General features: G+C 37.7%; 1 protein-coding gene across 1 annotated transcript; it reads right to left on the bottom strand.

Moving 5' to 3' along the window:
- Window positions 1-2,078: 2,078 nt before the first annotated feature.
- On the bottom strand, window positions 2,079-20,497 carry tgfbrap1 (transforming growth factor, beta receptor associated protein 1). The gene is made up of 12 exons (XM_053498933.1): window positions 20,179-20,497; window positions 17,654-18,355; window positions 16,982-17,176; window positions 14,051-14,205; window positions 13,882-13,964; window positions 12,855-13,196; window positions 10,165-10,222; window positions 9,413-9,556; window positions 7,124-7,270; window positions 6,414-6,573; window positions 5,519-5,946; window positions 2,079-4,945 (listed from the first exon to the last, which is right to left on the bottom strand). Exons 2-12 carry the CDS (start codon window positions 18,339-18,341, stop codon window positions 4,751-4,753), a joined length of 2,595 nt encoding a protein of 864 aa, XP_053354908.1. The 5' UTR covers window positions 18,342-18,355; window positions 20,179-20,497; the 3' UTR covers window positions 2,079-4,750.
- Between the last annotated feature and the right edge of the window lie 5,804 nt (window positions 20,498-26,301).

Raw genomic sequence — 26,301 nt, 5'->3', positions numbered from 1 at the left:
CGTCACGTCATCACAACTGAGCCAACGGTTTTTCTTTCTCTTGCGGTGTGGAATTGCCGACCTATCGTCTCCCCTGCTGGGTCTTAGTGCTTGCAGAGTTTTTGAGTGTGCATGTGTGTGTAAGGCTTTCTCGGCTCTACAGCCCTAATTCTCTCGGCTTCAAACACAAACTCTTCTCTGTCACGACTGTTTTCAAAGGTGAGGAGCTAGCTAATTTGTTTATTTTTGTTGTTGCTTTACAGCAGTGAGTCCAGTATGTGAGTGTGACTAGCGATGTTCCTTGCTAACTTTTAAACGGTTTTAAAAACAATCTCTCTGTTAATGTGTGTGTGTGTGTGCGCACATTACACACACACACACACACACACACACACACACACACGCACACACACAGCGCCTGCATGCACAAACGGAAACACTTATCTGTCTGGATTTATTTTTACGTTTTTTTTAAGGGTAAAGTGCAGGTTAATTTGTTTTATTTTTACTTTATATTTTGTGTTAATTATTTTTATGTATTTATTTTTTTGGGCTGTAGAACGAATAATTTGAGTTTCCAATATTTCCTATGGGAAAATAAAATTTGGTTTACAAGTGTTTTGGAATACGAACCCACTTCCAGAACAAATTATGCTCGTAATCCGAGGTTCAACGGTATAGCGCTTTTAACAATGGTATATATATATATATATATATATACACAAAAGTGCAAAAGTCTTAGGCACTGTATTATCTTTAGCACATATATTACAGTATGTCTGTATCATAACATACAAAACCATACACTATTTACAAACATACTATAAATAAATAAAATCACAAAAGAATATTTGCATGCCTTTAAAGAAAGCGGCATATTGCATTCTAGACCAGTTTTTAGATGGGAAAAACCCTAATGTAGGCTCCTGGGCTTTGCTTGAAAATATAAAAGAGCAAGTGTGAAAGTTACCAGACTCTCAGAAGATTCTCCAGTACGCTCTGTAAAACCACCCAGATGTTAAAACTGCACAAATCTGTATCTAACACTACAGATTTTTTTTTTCAAGCAAAGGGTTTTCACTTAAACTACTGACTGGGTTTATTTTTTATAATTTACTAATTTTAAGGTATGTTTGGAAATAGTAAGGTGGTTTTATATACAATAATACAGACATTTCTGATAATATTGTTTACATAATAATACAGACATGATAAATATAAACTTTGTACTAAAGATCATATAGTGACTTTTGCACAGTCATGTTAAAAGTTAGTGCCCCCTCTAATTCTATGTTTTTTTTGGGGGGTAAAAACATAATGAAAAATAAGGCCAAAAAAATAAACTTGCCCAGTTTTCCCTTGTGCTGCCTGTGCAGGTCTGGCCCCACAAGACCTCTAACGCACATAAGCCTCAGTGTAATAAGTGGCTCTGCATAGCTTTATTGATGATTTTTATTAACCTCTTGACCTCAGTCTTTTTCCTGGGTGCACTCACTGCCTACGTCAAGTCTGGCACAGCCTTAAGGATATTTCTTCCTTTTGTTTTTGATTGCCATTTTCTTTAACAATACACCAAATTGGTTTGTCCATTTGTTTGGAAATCAATATTATAAAGACAAATTATAGATTTTTATTTTTATTAATATACTTAAATCCATTTACAACCCATAGTGATACAAACTTTGCCTTCAACTGTAGGATCAGAGATGGTAGTTATTGAGGAAACAGATGCTACACCTCAGGATTTTAACTGGGAGCGATCTCGATACAATAGTCTTTTATGTTCCAGCCCTGACCCAACACACACACTCTTGGGTGGGTATAGATGTATTTAGTATTTTGGCCTGCTAATTAAACTGAGCCTTAAATAACTGACTTCACTCAGCCTTAAAGCTGTGTGGGGGACGGGGGGGCGGACTTGAATATAAAGTATAGAACCAACCATCAAATTAGTACCAGAATGGATAAAAGCATCATAACAGTTGCACTATAAGCACATTTAATGGTTTTCCACCTAAGGCTGCTCATGGACAAGCTTTACACAGGTGTAAATACTTAGATAAAGGTTGTGTCCTGAAAGACGCACAAAAATTCAGCAGTAACATAAGCAGTCATGTTTATTAAAATGGACGTCTTTACATTTGTACATTCCAATGACACGGCCATCGATTTACAAAGCGACAAACAATTATAAATACAGTATGTACACATGAGTAGATATGCATTTATAAAATACTCGAGCGAATAGAAAGATGCAGACGGATTCTGTCTGCAGTATTCAGGGTCAGACGGCTGTAGATATATGCACTCGTGATCAGAGAGAGGAATTTAGAGAGTTTGTTACATCTAAGACATCTTAAGTGTTGCATGACAACATTCAAGGCCGGGTTTATAAAAACAAACAAAAAAAAAAACAGCGTCATCATAAAAGCTGTTAATATCATCAGAAGCATATTTGTAACACTATAGTGCTTTTTCGAAAACCGGGCCCTGGATTATGGACATTGTCAAACATTCGCACAAATTTGACATTAATGGACGTATGGAGATGTTTCCGTTTTCTTTGCTGTACACATTTTGTCTACTTGTCCATGCATAACACCTTTGTTCCCCCCCTTCATTTTTTGTACAGTGAAATCTGCAAACGTTTACATTCAATAAAAGCTGAACTTGAACCGGTGCACAAGCAGGTGTCAGTGTGTCTCTATGAGCAGGTGTTTCTTTGGTTCCCACCCATGCATTGGTTTAGTATTGACATAGTAGGCAGTGGTTATACTGTGCTTAAGATTGTAAACCGAACCTTCGCCAGGGGCGTCGTCATCCCGCTCTCACTCCCCAGTCTCTCATACTTTTTCGAAAGCACCCATGCATTTCCCAATCGACAGGCATGTCACAAGATATAGCCAAAAAAAAACATACAAGTTGTTAGGCTGCAAGTCATCATTTAGTTGCTGCATTCATTGTTATTCAATATCTTAAAAAAAATAAAAAAATAAGTCACAGCTTAGCGTCATGTCTCAAACGAAGGACCTGATGAAAAAATGTCCGTCTGGTGGTATATATATATAGACATTTTGATCTTTGAATCTATTTTCCTCCCACATACTACTGAGGAACAATGGCTTCAGAACAAGACAGGTGAAAGTCATTCTCAATTTGTGCTTGATTTTGTCGCTTAGTGTAGATGTAAATGAACATGAGCACGTTATTAGAAATTAAACATGATCCAAACTAATGCGATAAGAGGCACATTATTTTAAAGGTTGCCAGAAGTCTGGTTGAGACTTGAGCTGAGTATTGCACAAGAATCCAATAGAAGGGAATAAAAAGTCAGGTAAGCGTCAGGACGTCTTTTTTACCTTCATAATGGCAGGAGGCCAAAAAAAGCTCAAACTGATTAAATGTGACACATTTACAGGATTGATTTGTTAGAATCCAAACTGCCTGGTCAGGGTTGGGGTAATTCCCCCCGCTCTAATATCTACGAGGAAGAGTCAAACAGTATCTGCACTCTGGCTGTAGAACTTATTGTAATTAGTTAATCTGTCAACAAGGTTTCGTATATTTTACGCTGAGCTGCGAGCCACGAATGCACCACCGTCATCTTGACTTCATCTGAAGCGAATCTTCATCCTCGTAGGGCTACTTTCAGAAGACCAAACTGGTAAAAGATTAAAATGCATGTAATACAATTTTCCAGCTGATGGTTGACTTTTGAACTTTTTCTTAGTTGGCGATTGAGGATGTTTCTGATTCATACTCTGCTGCTTACTCTCAGACTCGTCGTGATGAATCCATGTCTCGTCACCAGTGATGATTTTCTTTAAGAAACTTTTACCTTCCTTAGAATATTGATATCCAAACACTCGGCACCATCAGAAAAATCAGTGTTCGCTTCTCTTCTTTTGCACAAATCTCAAAATTAGGGTATCCATTTTTGCTCGCACTGTGAACTGATGTTGAGTGACTGGGGAGACAGTAGCCTTGAATGGAAAATGCTAATAAGACTGAAGTTTTAATATAACTTGAGTGCAGATAATTTTTTAACTCGCCTTCGTACATATAAGTAATCTAAGGTTATGCATGTTTATGATTCACTTTCATCCGAATTTTAACTGTGAAATTGAAATTTGTATTTCCTGTCCAGGCAGATGGTAAGAACAACTTTGTCGATGCAAATATAAAGCAAATCTGATGCTTATCCATGACAAATAATTTCTGAGTGCTTGATCTTGTCAAATGCAACAGTTAATAGTACAGTGATCCGCTATTAGAACAAAAAGTTTAAGTTTTTAGACGAACGACAAAACTGACTACCAATAAAACGTTTTGTTAGTGTTATAACAATACAGCACTGCAGACTTGCTGTATCTGCTCTTTTTAAGCCATACCATTGTTAATGGATTCTACTTTTCTTAATTCTTTTCTTAAAAAAAAAAAACAGAGCAACCAAATAAACACAACCTGTTGTATAAATGCAGGAAGTGGAAGGCGAGGAACATGAATAAATAGCATCTCACTATTTCATAAATTTCCCAGATTCTTCTCTTTCTCTCACAAACACACTCAAATGAAAATTCAATTTGTCTCAAGCCATGCCCATCCTTTAATTCATCTCCGTAGACTTCAGTGCTCCGAGCGTTCTCGTTCTAGATGTGCGACGACGTGTGCACGCTCATCTCCCCGTGCCCGTCTCCACCCAGTTGCCCACAGCTGTTCAGGCCCTGGCCCAGCACATTCCCCCTGAAGTGCGTTCCACTTCCTGCAACGTTCATGTGTGATTGCTGGTATAGTCGTGGTCTTTTTGTCGCTTTGTGGGTGAGCCCTTAAGCTTCTGTGTGGCACAGTGTGTGTGGACAGGCGTGCCACCAGGGAGGCACACGCAGTCTGGCTCGGTGAATGTGTTGTGGCACAGGCGGCATCCCTTTTTTTCTGACACAACGATCGGACCTCCTCGATACTTGAGCTGAGCAGAACGAACGATCAGGAATTATTCGCAAGACCAAATCATGATTAATTTCACATTTATAGTATGTACAGTACACAGAGGAGTGCATAATAAATAGGTGCAAACATTGCTAGGCAAGATGTAAAGAAAAAGCTTACAGTTTTTATGATCACCGTCTACGATAACATTAATGGATTTTTGTGTTTAACTGAAATAAACAACCTTTTAAACTTGAGGCTGTAATCTGAATATTTACAGTTGTATCTGAAGCTGAAGCCAGTTTGCTCAAGGTGTACAATAATAACTGATTATAGATGTATATTTACAAATTAATGAGCACAAGTAGGAAACTAACAGTAAATTCAGGAATAACACATCTTGTTTAATGTCTTATGAATAAATTAGTTTTTACGAAGCATAATTTATAACCTGGATCAGCATTATCTGAACTTATAACCTTTATATTAATGATTTATATTAATGATTATATATATATATATATATATATATATATATAGTTCATCCAGGTGCACATGTTTACAATACAAACAGCCTAAACACTCCTGTGTACTGTCTACAGTATAAACTTACCCTGTCGTGGTGCAGCTGCAGGTTCTCAGCTCGTGCGAGCCCCAGTGCGATCTGGGAGGTGTGGCGAGCGTGCATGCTGGCCCTCACAGCCCCACACAGGAATGGGCGGAGCAAGGGTAAAGACCACGCTTCAGGAAGAAGTTCCAAAACTTTTGGGGCATCAAAAACCTCAGCGTTGCGGTTCAGCAAGTCTACGGCCTCAACAGTCCGCGGCCCTCCGGGCACATCTGGGTCCAAGTACACGCGCAACAGTTGATGGAAAATTTTCCCACGGTTTTTGTGATCGGATGCCCATGTGCAATATTCCTGTGCAGCGACAGAGTCCTTCAGCTGGTGCACTAAGATATGTAGTGCTTTATCGTGCTCTTCCAGCTTACCGTGTAGTGTCGCTCTCTCCATTAACAGCAGCTCCGAGTCCTGCAGTTTACCTGCAGAAATACACAGACAGTGTAATTTTGTGTGATTGTTCCCGCAACAGGCTTATCTACATCCTATATCTGCTTTGAGTCCTGGGATTTCTTTGTTAGAGATGGGAGGAAAAAAAATTCAATTTCATTGTTTTAATTATTAATCGCAATTTCATTTGTGTGCCGATTTGTGTATCGCCACACTGACTGCAAAATCTATTTTCTAAATATTTATTACATTTATAATAGAGTTGCACTGCTTGATCAACCAGTGACCGGAATTGGCTGGTTTTCAGTTAGATCAGCAATGACCAATCACATTGGATATAAGCAGTCATGTGTCGAGTGCACAAGCTTCTGCGTGGTGCAACAGAAATGCATTTTTATAACCAAATAAACGCCTTCTGACCCATCAGATGATACAATTTAACAGCATTGTGGTGTAATTATTTATTTATAATGATTTATTTCAAACTTCATATTCTTACCCAGTAGCAGCTGGACTCTGTACAGGTTGGACTCTCTGAGCAATCTCTGCAGTTTCTGTCGGGCTAAAGAGAGCTGCTCTTCTGTGGCCGAGGTTCGGGAGATGAGAGCGAGGACTCGGTCGGCATACAGCACAGCTAGGTGTGTGTGGTACTTCTCTTTCTGCACGCAAGCATACATGCAAGAATAAAGCAGAGCCAAAGAAACAACCAAAGAAATAACCGATTTTTTTTATTGTGCATGTATCTATATGGTCTGTCTATATAGTAGTGTCTAGAAAACAGTGAACCCTTTATATTGAGACATTCAGTGCAAATTTAAGATTCTTCTTTCTATTTCTTATCAAATAAACACACTAAAAGGAGAAGGTTACTTTTGAGTGAACAGAGAATAAAGTACAACTGAATATATTGTACATTTTCTTCTGTTAAAACCTGCTGAATCTAATTTCTCAGGAACATGGATCACTTACTCTTTATAGTAATGGAGTCTAAAAAGTGCATGGACTGTGTAAGATTCTACAAAGATCACTGTCTAATTCCCAGAATATTACACGTACGGCAAGGTTCAAAATACAGTATGAATACAGGATTTATTTACTTTCTATAACATTTATTTACTTTTTATAACATTCTGTATGTACTGTCCATATTTTTTCTCATGTAAGTAACAGCAATTGAATAGGCTATATTAAATAAAAAGAAACTCCAACCTGTAACCTCCTCTCTAGAACCAAATGTTCCAGGTACAGAACCAGAGCCTTGTTGTGCTTCTGTAGGTACGTGATCACTTCGTCAGGATTCGGCTGCCTGGTTTGCTCTTTAGAAACAGCTCTCTTAGTGAAGATCTGTACTCCAAGCTATTACAAATTAACAGAAGTTAAGAAAGAAAAAATTAGATTTTCATGCCAGTTTCACTAAATGATATTGACAAACTTATGCTGATTTTATTATTCAGTCATTCATTTAAGCTGAAAACTATGCCGACCTTTATTCATGTCCTACAGCTGTTTTTGCAGCTGTGTTCATTAAAATGGCTCCTCTTTAACTTTCTGTTAGAGCAGGTTTAGAAATGTTATAAAGCCATTTCTACAACATTTTGGTGAAATATACTGAGTCAGTGCCTCAGACAGCAGTGAGTGGTTAGTACAACAGTAAGTAAACACTAATAAGCGCATTTAGGTTTACTAGTTGAGTAGTAATTACTCACTTTATATAACACAGTGTATCACCTGATACAGCATAGAGATGAAAACGAGAACTTCACCAATAAATAATGATAAATCAATTCCATTTTATTTAGATGAGGTTACAGAGCAGCAACCTTAACTGGGTTCCTCAAAACCAGCTATATACAGTATCCCAGATACTGACCTACATTATGGATGGCAAGCAGCATGTTATGCCTAAATTCAAGAAATATAGTATTATTATATTGCAATATCTTGTTTTGCACTTTATTTGAGATTATTACTTTGTACTGGCTTTAACTGTGCCCAATGTCTTGTGTATTGTCTTGCACTGCGAGCACAAGCTTGAACTCGTGCATGTTGTGGTCCAGAGCTTTTAGTATAATTTCTAGTTTTGTGTAGTCTTGTGCAGTTCTGTGTTGTTTAATGAGTCACCATAGTCAGGGAAGAGTGTTGTTTTGTTTCACTATGTACTATACTTGCTGCATATATTGTAGTTAAAATGACAATGATTTGATTTGCACACTTTTTGATCAACAAATCTCCACAAACATTTCAGTGTTGTTGCACCAATTCATAAAAGATGTTATGTGATAATCACTGCATAAAACCAGTACAATCACGTACCTTTCCTAGAAGAACCAGCTGTTTGCAGTCATCACATTATGTTTATTTCCTCTCTTATTCAGACACAGACTATTAAAAACTTTGCATGGCTAACTTACCATCTGGTCCACTTTTAAGAGCTAGTAATATCAAGTTCTACAGTAATTTTCGATTCGATTGATCTTCATTACGAAAATAAAGAAGGTCACTGTAAACGGATACATGTTGTGATGCATTGATCATCCACCAATTTGTAACGGTCGTTTCATGAAGATTGAAAATAGCTTCCTGGCACAATTATATTGATGGACCCAGAGACTCTGAAGAGCAATTACTTTAAAAAATTCAACAATAAAACGAAAACTTCCCTGCTGGGATAGAGAAGGTCATTGTGAACAGATACATGTGGGTTTTATTTTATCAGAAAGATAATTACATATTAATATGTTGGTCTTAGAGACATTTTCTATGAAAGTAACCATTTGCAACAACAAATTTATTTTGTGATTTGTAACAAGATGATAGCTTTTTTATGTGACTTAATACTTTATATCACTTAAAACTTGCTTGATTTTGCTCATGTTTAAATGATAAAAAACATTATGCCTGAATACTCATCAATACCATGGACTGTTGTGTATAGGTTTTGTTACTTATTTATGCAAGTTTATGCAAAATTTTCTTTTTAGAAACTTAACTTGCTATGCTAGTGGAAAAACTCATGGATGCTCACTTTTGAAGTTAGATGGACAAACAATTATGCGCAAACAATAATGCATTTTCCATGAGTTGTGTATCTGCCTTAGACCTGTTTTTTTTATATGAGTTTTGACAATAAAAGGAGTAACCTACTTAGTATTAACAATCAGGAACATCACAAAATTGTATTTCAGGATTGTTTGTTTCCTGAGGTTAGACAACGTACAGCACACATTAGCATGTTTACTAGAATCATCTCACGAGGTTTTAGTAGGGTACTCGTATTGTAGAAAGAGACTGAGGGAGTTCCTCCTCTTGTTTTCTTTTTTTTCAGTCATTAATCATAAAATATGTTTGTCATTGTGTGTCAGCATGGCAAATTAGACTGGTATTGGATGTTGGTAATGGAATATTTTTTGCGCATGCGATATTAAATGAGCAAAATACCCACATATCCTACTGACGGCCATATCAACTAATTTTACAACAATTTCTCAATTTTCTTACCTTCTGGTCCTTCTGTAAGGCCCAGTCTGCATACTTCCATACAAGGTCCAGGTTCTTACATGAGCTCAGGAAATCCACAACATAATCAAAAAGATCAGCATGTGTGGAGTCTTGGAGATCCCCGTTGACGACTCGAACCCACAACTATAAAAAAACACAAAGTGAAGTTTGTAATCATATGCCATTAAAATGCTAAATTTATTTCACATATAAAATGGTATATTTCTCAAAAAGATTAGCAAACATTTTGTATGAGTTTTTATAATTTGGGACGAGACCAAGTTTATAATGCTTGATTATAAAAGTTAGATACTAGGCAGCTACAGCATTTATATAAACCTTTACATTAGGGTAAACCTTTGGGATTACACAATTACACTAACAAAAGAAAAAAAAGTAAACTCAGTATTAGTGATGTGCCCATTGACTTTAGAATTTTAATATTCAGAAAACATGTTCTCACTTTTATCTTTCAAGCACAGCTCTAACATTCTTATAACAACAGTCCCACTTTCTCCTCGAGATACTGCCAGATGTGCCTTTTCTTACTCATACATTTACATTGACTTCATGTGGATGTAGGAATACATGAATAGTGATTTCCTGTACTGGTGCTTACATGAGTATTTGAAGACCCATATACATTGCAAGTCAGTGCCAATTAGTTTTATGAATATGGAGTCCTGTATTAGCATATGTGTATGTATGTGTATATTGTATATAAATATGTATATGAATATGACTAAGTATACCTGTAGAGCAGCAGCATCCTGGCCGTTGTAGTGATACAGGAGCCCGAGTGCAAAATACCTGAAAAGAAAATACCATTAGCCCAAAACTCCCACACATGCAATTATTCCTTTGCAAGGCCAAGCTACTGTCAAACAGTGACATTTATCGACGGTTCAATCTCAGTGTTGTCATGGCAACGCCAGATTCTTCTACAGCAATCAGTCCAAGGGCAGAAAGGGGCCAACTCCAATGTCTCATAGCAACAGCTCAACATAAACTGAATACTATTAATTCCTAAACTGTGGTCTCTGTTAGTGTTGTGTAGCGTTATGACAAATATTGGCATTCATATTGTAAGGCACACGCTTCCTTCAGTGACAGCAATCAGCAACCGTTATGGGCAGGCGTAAGAAACTGAGAGGCTTTGACAAGGTGTGATGACTAGATGATTATTTTAGAGCAAATGGAAAGTCCTGTGTGATGCTCCTGGTATGCAGTGGCTAGTACCTCCAAAAGTGGTTCAAAGAAGGACAAGTGAAGAATGGGACACATGTGTTTCTCTTACCAGGGAAAGACATGATGATCTGGCCAATGTTCTGGGAAAAAAAAACCTTGGGTCCTGGCATTCATGTGGATGCTACTTTGACCCATACCAAGTACACTGATTCAATTGAATAAAATTGTATTAGTCCCCGACTTATGAACATTCGCATTACGAATTTCTGTGGATACAGCTTTTCTATTAATATTCTTAGATGCGAATAAATTGCAAAAGTAGCTCACATGTACAAAAAATAGACACTGCAGTGCAGCAGATATCAATATTTACAATTATATACAACATTTTCAGCATGTAAGTGAATGTATAAAATGTTCTGTATATTGTACATGTGTGTGTGTGTGTGTGGGGGGGGGGGGGGGGGGTAACAGTGAGTCAGCCTCACCAGTTTCAATGAATCAGTCTGGGAGCACGACGATAAAAAGTGACTGTCCTGTAAAGCTGTCCTAATTGTGAATAATCCTAATTTCAGAAAAACCTCAACAAAGTTTACAGTCCAATAGGGTGGAAAACAGCCTTGAGACAAAATGACGCAAGGGATTCCCCTCACGGTTTAAAGGTGCATAGACAACACAGTTACTATACATTTGACGTGTGAGATTCATTTTCTTAGGCATGGTTACAGTTTTTGGCCACATGATGACAGTGTGGGGAAAGGGGACAGAGATTTTGTCAAGTGGATTGGTAGGTTTTACATTGTATATTCATGTCAAAGGCTTATAAGAGTCACTTTGTAGGACTTAAAAACAAATCCGACTCATGAACATGCTTCAGAAATGGAACTCATTTGTAAGTCGGCGTCTACCTGTACATAGCTTTTAACAACAGACATTGTCATAAAATAGAAGAATAATGCTCCTTGCAACACACAGAACTCAATCCAATGTAACATCTATCCATGGACCCTACCCTGCAACAAACAACACTTAAAGGATCTGTGTTTTAAGCCTTGATGCCAGATGCGACATCACACCTTCGGTCAAACCCATGCCTTGATGGATCAGAGCTGTTTTGGTGACTGGTTCTATGAAGATGGTTTTAATTTTATGGCTATTCAGTGCCATGTCACTTGAACTTATACACAGTTTGAAACGTAGTCCAAATAAACTCCTTTAAAGACCCAAGTTAATAAACATGCATGGGATAAGACTTAAATCCTGACCCTTTCATTATGGATGATGAATTTATTATTGCTGGAGCTTGCATCAGTGACCAACACGGTTGTTTACTGATTTTATATTTGTATACTTCACACAGTCAGGGATTACTGACCTTAAGCATGGCATTTTTGTTTTTATAATTAACCTGATTAATATTAAAGTGTGGTCTTTTGTTGTTTGGCCTTATTAAATACAGTCTGTTTCAGAATTTTTGCCACCATTGGTAAAAATAAATAAATGTATATGAAAAAAAACTGTAATTAATTAAAAAATATTTAAATAGTCTGACAGTAAAATATGAGAGAAATAAACTGAAATTAATTTCCTCTAAAAAAATACGAACCTTTCCTCAAAACAGACCCATGATAAACAAGCATACACCGGCCTATTCACACAATTATCTAGTCAGCCAATCATAGCTCAGTAGATGCAAATGCAGATTAATGGCTTCATTAACATAAAAACTGGTATGTTTTGGTGTCAGTGACTTTGATCATGATGTGGTTGTGGGTGGCAGACAGGGTGGCTTGAGTATTTCAGAAAATGGTGATGATCTTGGATTTTCATGAACAGCAGAATTTATACAGCAAAAAGCATCTGGTTCTGCAGGCCACAGTGCCTTGCTAATGGAAGTGGTAAGGGAAATGTGTCCAGACAAGCTAACAGGAAGGCTGCAACCACACTTGTGGACAAGAGGCTCACTGAAACTAATCAGATAAAGACAGGTTTTTCTGTTTCTGTTTTTTTAACTCTTTGTTGGGGATCCCCAGGCTCTTAGTTGGACACACAGGACATATAAATATATGTGTCATGTATTTATAGGTCAGAAAGTCTTCAAATCTACAATCAGAAACTACTAGTTAGACTATTAGGTTATTAGCATGAGATTTTTACCAAGGGAAAAAATCATTCTGGAACTGACTGTAAGTAAAAAAAAAAAGAAAGAAAAAAAAAAACTTGGAAATGGTTCATTCGTGTTAATACATCTTACCTGTGGTGTTTCTCTAGCCAGGGTGTGCTGTCGGCCAGCAGGCAGGAGTTGTCCGAGGCCAGTAGCTCCAGCAGGCCCTTGTGACCCGCCTCGGCATAAAGCTTCAGCAGCGCAGTGTCTACATCCTGCCTGAAGCCGTTGGCACTCTCGCTGGCACGCACTTCACGCAGGTAGCTGATAAGAAAGCGCTTGCAGCGCTGCACCTTCTCCTGATCACCCTGTGCCAGATGGTTGAGATCAGCAAACTCATGCAGTGGAGGATGGCACCGCGTGAATGATGATGAGGCAGGCAGCAGCAGTGGGCACAGTGAGATCAACTCTCGTACGTCTAGCTGGCCCTTCCTAACAACGAGAGATTTTAGTTAACTTTTTAGTATAGCAGATATACCTTTACACATATAGTACGAATCATGTCCTATGAAAAGATGTGCCACTTGTCATCCTAAAGTTTTTTTTTGTTTTTTTTTAAAAGGAAATAAAGTTTATAAATGTCTGCTGGCTGTAGGCTGAACACCCCTGTACTTTTATCAATACTTAACAATCTAGTAGGTAAAAAAAAATAAAAGAAGTAAAAGAAATTATAAAAATTCTTTTTAAATAACTCATGTCCTGAAACACATTAATGCAGCTCTGATTGAAACGTATTTAAACTGTGCTGGTGCGGAAGAGCTTTATAAATTATTTCAGTCATAACACTTTATCTCTATCTCAGCATTAAGTGGAAAGCATTAAATATTAATGCAATATTAAAAAGCTGCGAGAGAAAAAAAAAAGCGGACTTGCTGCATCTGTGAGTAAAAACGATGGTGAATTTGTGATTGCAGAAACATCACGTGGCCCATTTATTCAGCTGTCAGAGAAGTTTATGTCCCCCTCATTTAGCACACATCCATTAGGGTCAGGTGCATTGAGGGAGAAAAGATTAAGGGAGCAGTTAATGAACTGCATTTCGTCGCTTTCGGAAAACATCTGGGGCCCCGGAGTGGCAGCTAACTGCCTTAATTACAGGACAAAATGATGCATTCACCTAAAATGCTCTTTAGCTTCAGAAAACTGAAGCTGGCCAAACTGGATGAATCCCGCCTGCTGAAGAATTCTTTTGTGTAATATCTAGAAATGAACAAAGTGGAAACAAGCTTCAGTAAAGTATTTTATCAATAAACCAAACATAATAATGTATGTTTAAACAACACTACCTGGAACTTGTCTTTAGGAATGTTTCTCTGTGCACCTTCGATCAGGGTCAGTGCCTCCTCCACTCTGTGTCCTGCCAACAGGTCCTGAACCTGTCTTTCTAGAGGCAAAGGCACCAGCACATACACTGCCTTTGTGGAAGCCAACACCACTTTCCCTAAAAAATGTAAAAGAGAATGGTTTCTGCAGGTTAAACACACACACGTGTGCTCAGCTCTGTCCTCCTCAGGGTCAGAACTCTGTGCGGGACAGCCCCTGTCTGTTTTAATATGACTAAACACCAGTGCGCGAAGCAAGGTCCATAAAGACATGGATGAGCAACTTGACTTAAAGTTCATATTCATTTGAAGGCAGGCAGGCAAGCGAATACTTTTGCCAACATAATGTATATATCGGACTCGAGAAATGGCAGATTGGAATTCCTGTAACGTTTTGCCTATGCATATGCATAGGGTCAGCACCAGGTCATAGCAGTGCTAACAATAGCTGATTTTCTTTCTTTTTTAGCTCAATAATATAGCCGACTAATTGCTTAAAATTCGCCAGAGCAAAGTCCCAAGCATAATTTCACTAAAATCAAATGGACATTATGTGCACAAATGTGCCGTTTCAGAGAACAGACATGTCCACATCAGAGTCTGATGAGAGTCACTTGGAATTATGACTGTGAACCATTATGACATACAAATTCAATCTGACAAAAACATTGTTTTAATGTTTAATTTAACATTTAATGTTGCTGCATTAAAGGACACAAAGCAGTTGGTGAGCTTTAAATGGAGCCACGCTTGTGATTTTAGAATCAGGCTATAATATGCAACAATGCATGTGTTCTAGCTGTTTCAACTAGCTCTGAATCAGGCATTTTTTATAATAACACGGCAAGCATGACTCATCTGTTTACATAAAGCATTGACATTCTGATAATACTGCTGTATTCATGCTGTGTCGAACTAATCCATGTAAACCTCCCGACTGAGTTAAACACTCACTAATTACCTTATTATAGGGTAATGCTCGCAATAAAGGACAAAAGCAGAAAATAATAATAATAATTGTGACTACTAAGATGTAAGGAGGTCCTTAAGCAAAGCAGCTGTGGTCAGGGATAGTAAAAAAAAAGAGGCAATATATACTGTATTCTTTATCTCTAAAAAAAAAATCACTGCTATACCATCAACATAATAAAATATATTAATTCATGAGCACCACAGCAGAATGCTAAAAATAATTAGACTTTGAAATGGTAGGGAAAAAAAACAAACCAAAACAAACAAACTCAAAGTAGGTCAGCATTTGCTTAAAACAGACATGAAATAAACTCAGAGAGTAGCTAGAATGCTGCTGATGACAATGAGATATAAATGTATGAGTGAAATGACTGATTTATTTATATGCAAGTTACTATAAAGCAGAAATGCTGTTTGAATCTGTGAGCATTGTCTGTGTCTCAGTCTGCGGACAAACAAGCTCTGTTCTGCATGAAAACTCACTTCAGCACTTTAGTGAGATCAATACACACCTCCAAAAGCGGGGCTGACATTGTCAGAAGCAAAAGACCCATAAGGGCTTTTAACACTCGCGCTTCATCTGCCCAACACCATGCAAGACTTTTCATAAAAAATCAGAGCACTTAAGGCTGACATATAACATAAAACTGTTGTTACAAGAAATGAGTCTGGCTGAACCATGGCCATTTTCTTATTAGATGTAATATTAGGAACTAACTCAAGTATCTGTACTGTTAAAAGAAAACAACTTACTTGATGTTTATGTCATCACTTTATTCAAGGCATTTATTACTGTTCTCTTGAGACAGTTAATGTCAAAGTTTGCTTGTGAGTTATAAGGATAAGTTAATTTATGTTTTTTCCATGAGAGAAATTATCATTCAAACGTGATAGAAAAGGAAGTACTAATATTAGCACGTTTGCGATCCTAAAAAACGGATACTACAAGAGTGAATGTTAAATTTTAAGGGAATTCTATAAGAACATGCAATAAAAAGAAAGATATATAAGGTGTAAAAAAAAAAGCATGTTTTTTAATTTTCACTATCATTAAAATTAGAAATGGGAATCACCAGGGATCGCCCGATATGATATTACCATGATACGAATTTGTATTGCGATTCTTTAAGCATAACGTTTTTGGAAATATCCTGAAACATAATTAACTTTTTCTGATTTTGTTACACTTCTAAACAAACATAGCAAATCATTTATTCCGACCACACAGGATGCTGTGCTGCGTGGCAAAGTGTGAAAAGTTCAGCAACCTAATCCACCTGTAGTATTACAGGGGGCCTGCAACATTTAAACACGTAAAACGCAAACATATAGAAATTAAATATTAATATGAAACTTTTGCAGTCAGTGTCGCAACACATGAAATGCCACATAAAAGAATAACACTCTCTATAGAAGTGATTTCCTAATGTGATGTCTCTAATTGTTAGATTTAACACTTCAACACAACATTGAATGTATATTTAATATTTTTAGGTTGAAATTGTTTACTTTTCCATTTCTGATGAAAAAAGGCTACAGTTATTTTTGAAAGCCCATTTAAAAATAAACTCACATGATGTTAGTGCTAAAGACCACTTGTCTAAGATCACTTGTGCCAAACATGCTCTGATTGTTTTTATTTTACATTAATGAATAGAGAATGGAGCTTTTCCAAGGTCTTGAAAGCCCTGAGAGTGTCAAATGGCAGAATTAAAAAACCTGTGTACATCATTCCAGAGGACAAATGGACCTTTATTGTATTAAAGCAAAAAAGACTGCCCTTTTGGTGTAGTTCAGAGTGATCACCATACAGGATGCTAATCTGCAGAGCTTTTAAATGCATTTAAAGCTGGGCAGGTCTGGTACAATAATATATAAAGTCTAGAAAGCTTAAAGGGGAAAAAAATGAAATCCAAACGTTACCTTCAAAGTCCTGAAGTATGTGTCCTTCTCTGAATGGAAGTGTCTGTTTGAGCTGTTGATCCAACATGCTGTGAACCGTTACAAAGCCCTCGTCCAGAGCCACAACGTACGGGAAACAGACAGCTGCGCCAATCACCGTCTCTGACCAGTTGACTGGGGCACGCTGGGAGATGCCCTCAGCGTTAGCAAACATCCCTGCGTGTGTGTAAGAGTGAAAGAGAGAGAGAGGATGACTCATCATAACTGGTCACCGTGACTAAAGCTCTTTTCACTTGGGTGATCAAAGCCATTACACACCTGATAAACTGCATTATGCAATTATGCAAATGACTACGAAAACAGAGTATATAATAATTTTGAATGAATTCCATGAGATAAACCCAAGAAAAGCCTTAACGAAGCACTACCACTTAATATCTGAGCACCCAAAGCACATCCATGTTGAAATATAATGTTTTATGTATTTTATAATGCAAGCTCAAGACAGACGAGGCTTTAAAGCATTAATGAACACCTGTTCATAATCAAAATCGCCAAGCTTGTCATCTTGCCCTCGTTATTCTTAGCTGTTGTGATATATTAATTAAATGAGTAAGTATTCTACCCTTAAGCTCGCTTGACAGCTTGCCGACATCCACAGAATTATTCTTGATAATCTGTGGCTGAACTCACCAAGGCCTCCTGGTGCAGCCAGGAGAAACTCCTCCCTGCCAATCCTTTTGACAATGGGCTTCCTCTCCTCACTGTCGTATGGGAACAGGTCCTGTGACGCACCTGAGCTATAGTTCAGGATCACATATCGTGTGGGGAGAGCCAAGCACAGGAAGTACCCATCCACGCTGAGATCACACGGCTGATCAGGAGTAGCCACTTCCTTCAGGATCTGGACACGGTCCTCGTGCACAGTGCAAATGTGTACAGAACGACGCCGCGCAGACGCCACCGCCATCTCCACGCAGAAAGGCTCGGCTGTCACCGGGTTCTCGTTAACACAGAACACCGTTACGCCTTTTAGTTTGGTCCCTCCAGATGCAACTGGTTCCAGAGTGACCATATCCACTAGCAAGATGACACCGTCGCACAGGACGATAAGGCGCTCCAGGGCCGAAACAGCTTTTAGCTCGGACGGTGGCTTTTTGAGCCCCAGCTGTTTGTGGAGAAGCTTCTCCGAGCTAAAAGACAGCTGGCCCTTAGCTGTGGTGCGCTCCTCCAGCAGGAAGTGATGGATGAAGCCATCATTGGTGCCCACGTACAGGTGCTGGCCACAGCATTCGATGCACTCAACACCGATGCGCACTTTCTCACCAGCCAACTGCTCCCGCTTCACAGCGGGCACCAGCTCGAAGGCCTTCACACTCATGCTGCTCTTCACATCTATGCAGAACATAAAGAAAAATTAGTGTTTGGCACAAACATGATCTTTTTGCAGGGCTTATTCATTTCCATAAGAAGTTAAGTGTAATGTATACCAGATGGCCAGTCAAAAGTGCTACACGCTTTCTTGAACAATTTCAAAATAATAATAATTTAAAAAACAATAAAAAAACAACCAAATAATTTAATGCAATATGATGAACATCCATAAGCCGTGCTGGTTTTAAACTTTTGTTGTGTTTTGATAGACCATGAAAAAATAGGGAGATATATTTAATTTCAGTTTTGATTATCAGAATGGCACAGGACCAGTCCTTTGACCAAGTTACTGGAATATTGTTGCTTATTCTGCATCTTATATATGAATGTTGGAGTCTGCAGATTGAGGCCTAAAGGCTGGGGGTAAAACATCCAGGCTCCAGAAATACAAATTTGATATGCTGACAAAGCAGGCAAAGGAAAAAGAATACATTGTTGAAACATACAGAAAACAGCAGAAGTAGAGTAGATGTATTCCACTGACATTTTTATATTATTCCTACTATTATTACTTACTCACTCATCATCATCTATATGGCTTTATTCTGTATACAGGGTCGCAGGGGCCTAGAGCCTATCCCAGGAGACTTGGGCCACGAGGCAGGGTACACCCTGGATCCATGGCAGCTTACACGCTCTTTCACACACTTAGCCAATTAGCCTAATCTGCATGCCTTTGGACTGTAAGGGGGAACCAGAGCACCTGGAGGAAACCCACCAAGCATGAGGAGAACATGCAAACTCCATGCACATAGATCTAAGGCGAGAATCGAACCTGAAGGTGCAAGGCGACAACACTAACCACTACGCCACTGTTCTGCGTAGGTTATTATTATTATTATTACTTTAAAAATTAAAAACAACCCAACATCTAAACAGCCATGTGCAAAACATGAGTGCTGTTAGTCAAGTATCAGAGCAAAAAAAAAAAGACCGTGAGGAACGGGAATGTAAGCGATGAGGAACAGGAACTGAAACACAAAGCACACATAAGCAGCACTTTAGCTTTAAATGAGATGATCTCAATGTTAAACTTTGTCAAATGTGATTTTGTTTCCACAGGCTCAGAGTCAGTACACGCTTTCTTATTTTTTTTCAATATGATCATGATATCCAAGCCCTGAATGTGATCTGGCACAACCCTCCTGTTAAGCCAACTTTGCATGTAACCAAACTGCTGTTTAACAGACGAGTGTAATTAGACAATGACATTTTGTGATCACATTCGAGCTGATATCGACCTATCGTTTCAGGCAATACCGGTACTCTTACTCAGTATCGGATCACTGCCGCCTCACACATTACTGCTGCTACACAGGAGAGCTAAAGTGAGCTAGCGAGCTACACCTGCTGTGCAGAACCAGATGTGAGTAACATTACATCAGCCTGTGGCGTGTATTTCCCGCGCCGTCACTCAGTGTTAGCTTTATTCCGCTGCCGTCTCATGTCGAGATTTAACTCCCTGACACTTTCTCAGAGCTCAGGAGTGCTACAGCAGCTCGCTAACAACTAGCCAGCTAGCTACCAAACACTAGCCTGCACACAGGTTCCTATTATAACAGCTAGAAATACACACATACACACACAACACGCTCTGTAATTAATACACACACACATTTCCGTCGCAAATTTCACACTCGTACACACACTTAGTGACAGCAGTTCACGCTAGCAGGAGTGAATGAGCGCTCGGCTAATGACCGCGGCGTTACAGAATGAACGCTGCAGCAAACAGTGACTCTACACCAAATTGATAAGTGATTTAGAAGAAATCTGGCTCATACCCCAGCCGTAGCCGCGCTAGTGCTTCAGGGAGATGATGCGGACGGCCCTCGGCCTCTCCGTTCACTGGACCGCTTTGCCACTCTCTCCCCACTGCTGCCTTACCGATTCCCACCGCTATTCCGTCAAGCCCCGCCTCTCGCGAGCAAATCCCAGTGTACACGCTGACTGGAAAGGAATGTGCCGGAAAGCGGGTGGGAAAGCAAATCCCCTACTTGCCTGTCACCACAAAGAGGATTTTCCGGTGGGACGATAACTGTATCCGGTCACGTGGTCTTTTAAAGCGTTCACAGTATTATAGTAATAATAATTATTATTATTAAATATTATTATTATCGTTTTTTATTAAATATTATTTATATTATTATTACAAGATGACGTGATCAATAATAATAATAATAATAATAATAATAATAATACCTGAATAGTATTGTTCTGTCTTTTGTAGAGAAACATATTAAACAGATGGTGTTGCATCTTATGAGCCTTATTTTTGTTTACAAAATTACAACATTATCTTTTTCCTCGGATTTCTTGTGTTCTCCAAAATAATATAATACATTTGCACAATAAAATACTTTTACAGTACAAACAGTGCAGTGCCTCCTGTACTCAAACAGTTCTAACTCATAATGCAGAAGAAGTCATAATCATGTATCCTGGCTTTGCTGAGGTGAAGAACTAGATTCAGTTACCTGTTTCTCAGAAACATTTACTGTAATACTAAAATATTGATGGATACAACATCTAATCTGTAATTGGGGGCCTGTGGTCAGTCAATCAGCTTTTAGCAGGCATTGATGTTGAGTAGTTGAATTACCATATGTTCTAGGGGCAGAGCTTTGTGTGCATGGATGTGCAATTTGGGCAATTTGTCGGCAATTAATCTAATCTCTGTGTCTTTAGATTGTGAGAGGTATATATATATATATATATATATATATATATATATATATATATATATATATCATATATCGCTATTGAGTCTGGTTCCTTTTAAGGTTTTTATCCCAAACTCATAGAGTTTTTCATTGCCACAGTTACCCTCGGCTAGCTCATCAGGGGCAATCTAATAATTTCTTTAATTTCTTTTTGATGTAAAAGATGTAAAGACCAGGACATCAAAGCAACAAATTCTGATATATCGTCTCATACTTATGTTTTAATCCCTAACATAACTGTACAAATATTTTTTCATCAAGTCATGATAAAAATGACTACATAAAGTATTTAAATAATTAAATCATTTTATTATTATGGCATTTAAATAAAACAATAAAATAGAAATCAATTGTAGTAGAAATCATTTATACAGTAGTTAAATTTCAATATTCCCCACCAGAGGGCGCCAGACACCATGTTAATTGGCTGCCTGTTGAAAAAAACTATAATTGATGAACAGTGTGCTGCTGTTGGTTACAAAAAAATCTTTAACACTTGGGTTAATGAAAACAGCTTTAACACAAGACACTTTAAGGCATTTTCGGTATATTATTAACATCCATAACATACAGAGCTCTTAATTTAGTTGATAAACAGTCACAGATTCATGTTAGTCAATTTCAGTGTTTGGTGTCTATGGAAATGTGCAATATCTTTATTAAAACAGTGTGGAGCGTCAGCATAAAGCCTTTCACAATGCAAACTACTTTGGTTTAGCTAACCAACCTCATGAGCCATGTTTTCAGTTGTTTGTTAACAGATTTAGATGAAAAAAAAAAATCAGGACATTAAACGAGACGCTTAGATTCTGATCTATCATCTTATATTTGTGTTTTAATCCCAAACATAACTGTCTTCAGTGTATAGCAACAACACAAAGAACTGGCCTTGCTGCTTCTGTACTTTTGGAGGGAATGTGTATTTAACACAAACATGCCTAGCTTGTCTAATATTTAAATAGTTTCTGTGTTTATTGTGAGGGCCACATCTCTGTCGCTTTAAAACGCCTTAAAAAAAAACAGCTTACAATTAGATTTACTCTAACTCATGTAAGTCATAATAAAAACAACCACATGGATTAAATTATTTTGTGATTATAGCATATACATTTACAAAAGTGCAGTAGAAATTATTTATTTAGATCAACAGTAGTTACATTTCTATATTTACCACCAGAGGGCGCCAGACATGGCATCTTTTGCTGCAGCTGTTTACAAAAATCTTTACAACACTTGATAATGAACCTTAGTGCATTTTGAGTATTTATTAAGAACCATAACATACAGAGTTCTTAATTTAGTAGGTAAACAGTTTCAGAATCATGTTAGTCAACTTCAATTTCATGTGACTATGGAAATATGCAATATCTTTATTCAAAACAGTCTTTATAGTCAACATAAAGTCTTTTACAATTCATGTAGTATTTGGTTTAGCTAACCACCCTCATTAGTTTTATTATAATAAAGACATAACTACTAAACTGTTTTAAAGAATATGCCTATGAATCACTCAGATTAGACATGTCATTAAAAAGCTGGTTGGCCGGTTAGATCAAAATAGTCATGTGTCATCAGCTACCTATTACCTCATGCCTTCAGCTGCTTTTTTCATTCAGATGGTAAGCGATCAGATGTCTTTGCCACAGTCAGGACAAGGGTGTTGTCTCTTTTGGTCAGGATGCCACGGGTGCGACTCGAAGGAGATATACTTGCAGCCACCCAGACCTGGACTTTGCAGGATACATTTTCACTCATATCAATACACACACTGCAATAAAAATAAAGAATATGTATTATCTCAAACAGCAATCTATATATTTTTCTGTGCAGAAATGTGTTTTTATTAACAAGGCATCTGCTCTATATAGCCTGCATAGACCAAGCTTTGTGCATAGGGAAGCATGTATCTGATGTGTCTCCAGGAAATATTATTTTAATACATTAAAAAACAACAACATTAATGTCATTGATGTCATGCCATTGTTAGAATATAACTTTTCTAAACTTTCTGAAATATAACAGAACATATTTTTGTCAAATATTAACATTACTCCCTTTCATTTAGGAAATATAGCTCCCTAGCTTATTTAGTCTCATTAGATAGGAAACTTGGCAGAAAGTTCTACAGGGCATCTGGTTGAGCATTGAGTTTAGTTAAGGAATTGAACAAATTTGTTAGTTAAATTATGCAAATTCTATTTGTTCTAATCCTTGTTGTAAATTGTGAATCCACTTCTTATTTGCAGTGTTTGCAGGTGACGTCACTGCGAAAAAAAATAAACAACTAAATACAAATACCACTAATAGGGCTGGTACAGGAGGCACAATTCCTGGCATAAAGGTTGCAGAAACAGACGAGGCAGTAAGGAAAGCCATCACGAGAAGTAAAGTGCTGGCCAGCCAACTGTTCCTTGCAGCCCGTGCACAGAAAACAATCTTTATGCCATGGATGATCATGATCCAGTAGGTCACCCCTCCCGTGGTGATTGGCTAAAAGAAACACAAAAAAAGGGTAGTTTGTCTTTTAACTGTCATATGTGCAGATAATTTATTTTATAATATACCAACAAAACAACCAATAACCTATTACTGCAGTCACAACAGAAGCTTGATGGTGAAAACCTGAAATTATAAAACTTAAATAGTGGTCCTGAACAGCCAGGTGAGATGTCTCTTAGCTTACAAGAGTCTGTAGGCCAACAGAGTTCATTGCGAGAGTTAGTCTTAGCATAGGTGGCAGGTGGTGAGGTAGGGAGCTCTTCTGCATATAAGGACTGACAAACAGGCAAAGCAAGATCCTCAGTGGAGTAGGAGACAGAACAACATCTGAGGTGAATTCAGGTGGCGTTGTGATGTTCCAGTCATAAAAAACAGCCATAAAAACATCCTCTGTGAGGCAGAGGATTAGGGGGATGCTGTTAGCAGAGCAAAGAACATTAGGTAGGTTGGGGGCAGCACAACCCAGCACCGCCAAACCACCACTGCTGACCCCTTGAGCAAGGACCTTAACCCTATCTGCTCCAGGGGCACTGTATCCTGGCTGACCCTGATCTCTGACCCTACCTTCCTAATTGAAATACAAGAAACAAAATATTTTACTGTGAGAAACAATTGAATCTTGAAGGCCGTTCCTATATGGAATCCTAAGGGATTGTAGATGGGTAGGGGAGCGTTCGTAGCGGAGTAAGGAGACAGAGTAAGCTCTGAAGTGGAACATGATAGAATAGTGACATTTGAGGCAGAGTAGAAGTTGATAGGTAGACATTTCAGTTAATGGCAAAGTACATTTGTTCATCGATTTAATGTTTTGCTTTAAATGTTTGTCTGAAGTTGTTAGTTATTATTACTATAATGTTATATACTATGAAAACATTGAAGCACGTTCTATATAATCATACAATCATATTTTATAGAACATATTGTAATTACAGGACATGCTTAGTAAGCTCTTGTTGTTATTGGTGTCACCTTCTTGCTGAAACTAAAATCTACTTAATAAACGCACCTTCATTCCACGCACTTCACGGTAACATGTAAAGATTTGAGTTCGTTCCAAAATTCAACACAAGGTATTGTACAAAGTCACAGACACATCAAGTATAATAATAAATAAATAAAATCTTCCTATCAAGGCATGCACTTAATGTTAGTCGCTCTGGATAAGAGTGTCTGCCAAATATCTAAATATAAATGTAATGTTCTAAACCTCAATCAATGATCATATTCTTAACAATCAGAATTGTTGTATACATGCAAATTCATATATTTTCCACATGTGCATACTGTATGTTAGGTAAAGGTAAACATGACTTAGACACAGTGGTGGTCCTTGTACTGTAGGAAAGATCCTGTGTTGAACAACAACAAGCACGCTGTAAATGATGTGAATACTCATTAATGTCCCACTAAATATTTTCACCAGTTTTGCAATGATGACATTAAAATTTTAAAATACATGTGTCAGTGTGATTGCAAATGTAACAGATTTTGGGTACAGGTTGAATACAATAACAATTTTCTTGAATCAAGCCCATGTAATCTATTGTTGTGTTGTATTTAATTTGTTTTTAAACCTTTTTTAAATGGCTCTTCATGTTGTATCTCTGACCACATAAAGGTCAAAGCATGAACCGATTTTGCTGTAAGCTTCAGCATCATGGCAAGTCATTAGGGTGTGTGTGATGATGTTCGATGTGTTTTTTTTCCAACAGTCTTATTCTTTAAGTGCACACAGCACGACTACAGCCTTGTGACCTGACATATTTAATTATCTGCTAATATGGCCTAAATAAGCCAAAGGGTCTGCTTGTACATATTAAATTTTTTTGGTTGCTGTTTTAGGGATGAGGTGGCTAAAGAGGCCAAGGACACACGTCACACAAATCCGGCTTCCCTGCAGGTTAATGACCCTGTAATGTGACCCTAATTGCAGGAGCCTGAGAATAAAAAAGAGAAACACACTCTATAAAATAACAAATTTAATAGTAAGTTTGAATACCATGATGTATTTGCTTACTTGCTATGCAAATCTTAAAAAGTCCTATTCTAAAGGAGAGCATACGTCTGCTTGCAGGACCTTATGTTTCCTAGTTAATTTTTCTGTTAACACACACTAGTTCTTTTTGTTTAGTTTTGTTATTATTCTGTTTGAGACAAAAGTGACCTATTTCTGGAGAAATATTTCCTGAATATTATCTAGTTTATTTTATAGGAAAAAGTTTTCACTAAAACAATAAAATAATTTTTGGTGGTTTTGGAGATCTTTAGAAATAATTTCGTGAAACAAATAGAGAGCTGCAAAAAATCTTTTTCATATTTCCATTATGTGCTTCAGGAATGTAGGACCCTACAACTGGGGAACATAGGATCCCCATGAGATAGGAATTGCAAACACAGGCATGACCCCTTCTCAATCCTATGCTGCAGTTTACAAAGGCTTTTAGCTGAGTATTGTTCTTAAAATACCAACTTCATTATAGAGACATGCATAGTATTCAGATGTTTACAAAGTCTCTAGAATATTTTGCATGGATCTGCACTGTTTTGAAATTCAATTTTCAACCAGTCTCCATTCATTTGTGTGGCCAAGTAAATAATGTGAGGAGAAGGGTTTAACATTGGACAGGTTTTAAATACCTTGTTAATGCAGCAAAATAATGAAGTTACAATAAATATTATGTACTG

The sequence above is a fragment of the Clarias gariepinus genome, chromosome 6 (assembly GCF_024256425.1).
Source record: "Clarias gariepinus isolate MV-2021 ecotype Netherlands chromosome 6, CGAR_prim_01v2, whole genome shotgun sequence".
NCBI classification, from domain to species: domain Eukaryota; kingdom Metazoa; phylum Chordata; class Actinopteri; order Siluriformes; family Clariidae; genus Clarias; species Clarias gariepinus.
The sequence above is the reverse complement of the archived record's forward strand: the minus strand, read 5'-3'. Positions and strand labels throughout refer to the sequence as shown.

What these genes read in the sequence shown, in the direction of transcription:
- tgfbrap1 (XM_053498933.1), bottom strand. Translation starts at nt 18,341, where the DNA reads ATGAGTGTGAAGGCCTTCGAGCTGGTGCCCGCTGTGAAGCGGGAGCAG. An exon ending in TGGCTAGAGAAACACCACAG is followed by an intron (nt 10,223 to 12,854) that starts GTAAGATGTATT and finishes TTTTCTTTTCAG; the next exon opens with GTATTTTGCACTCGGGCTCC. An exon ending in AGGATGCTGCTGCTCTACAG is followed by an intron (nt 9,557 to 10,164) that starts GTATACTTAGTC and finishes GTTTTTTTATAG; the next exon opens with TTGTGGGTTCGAGTCGTCAA.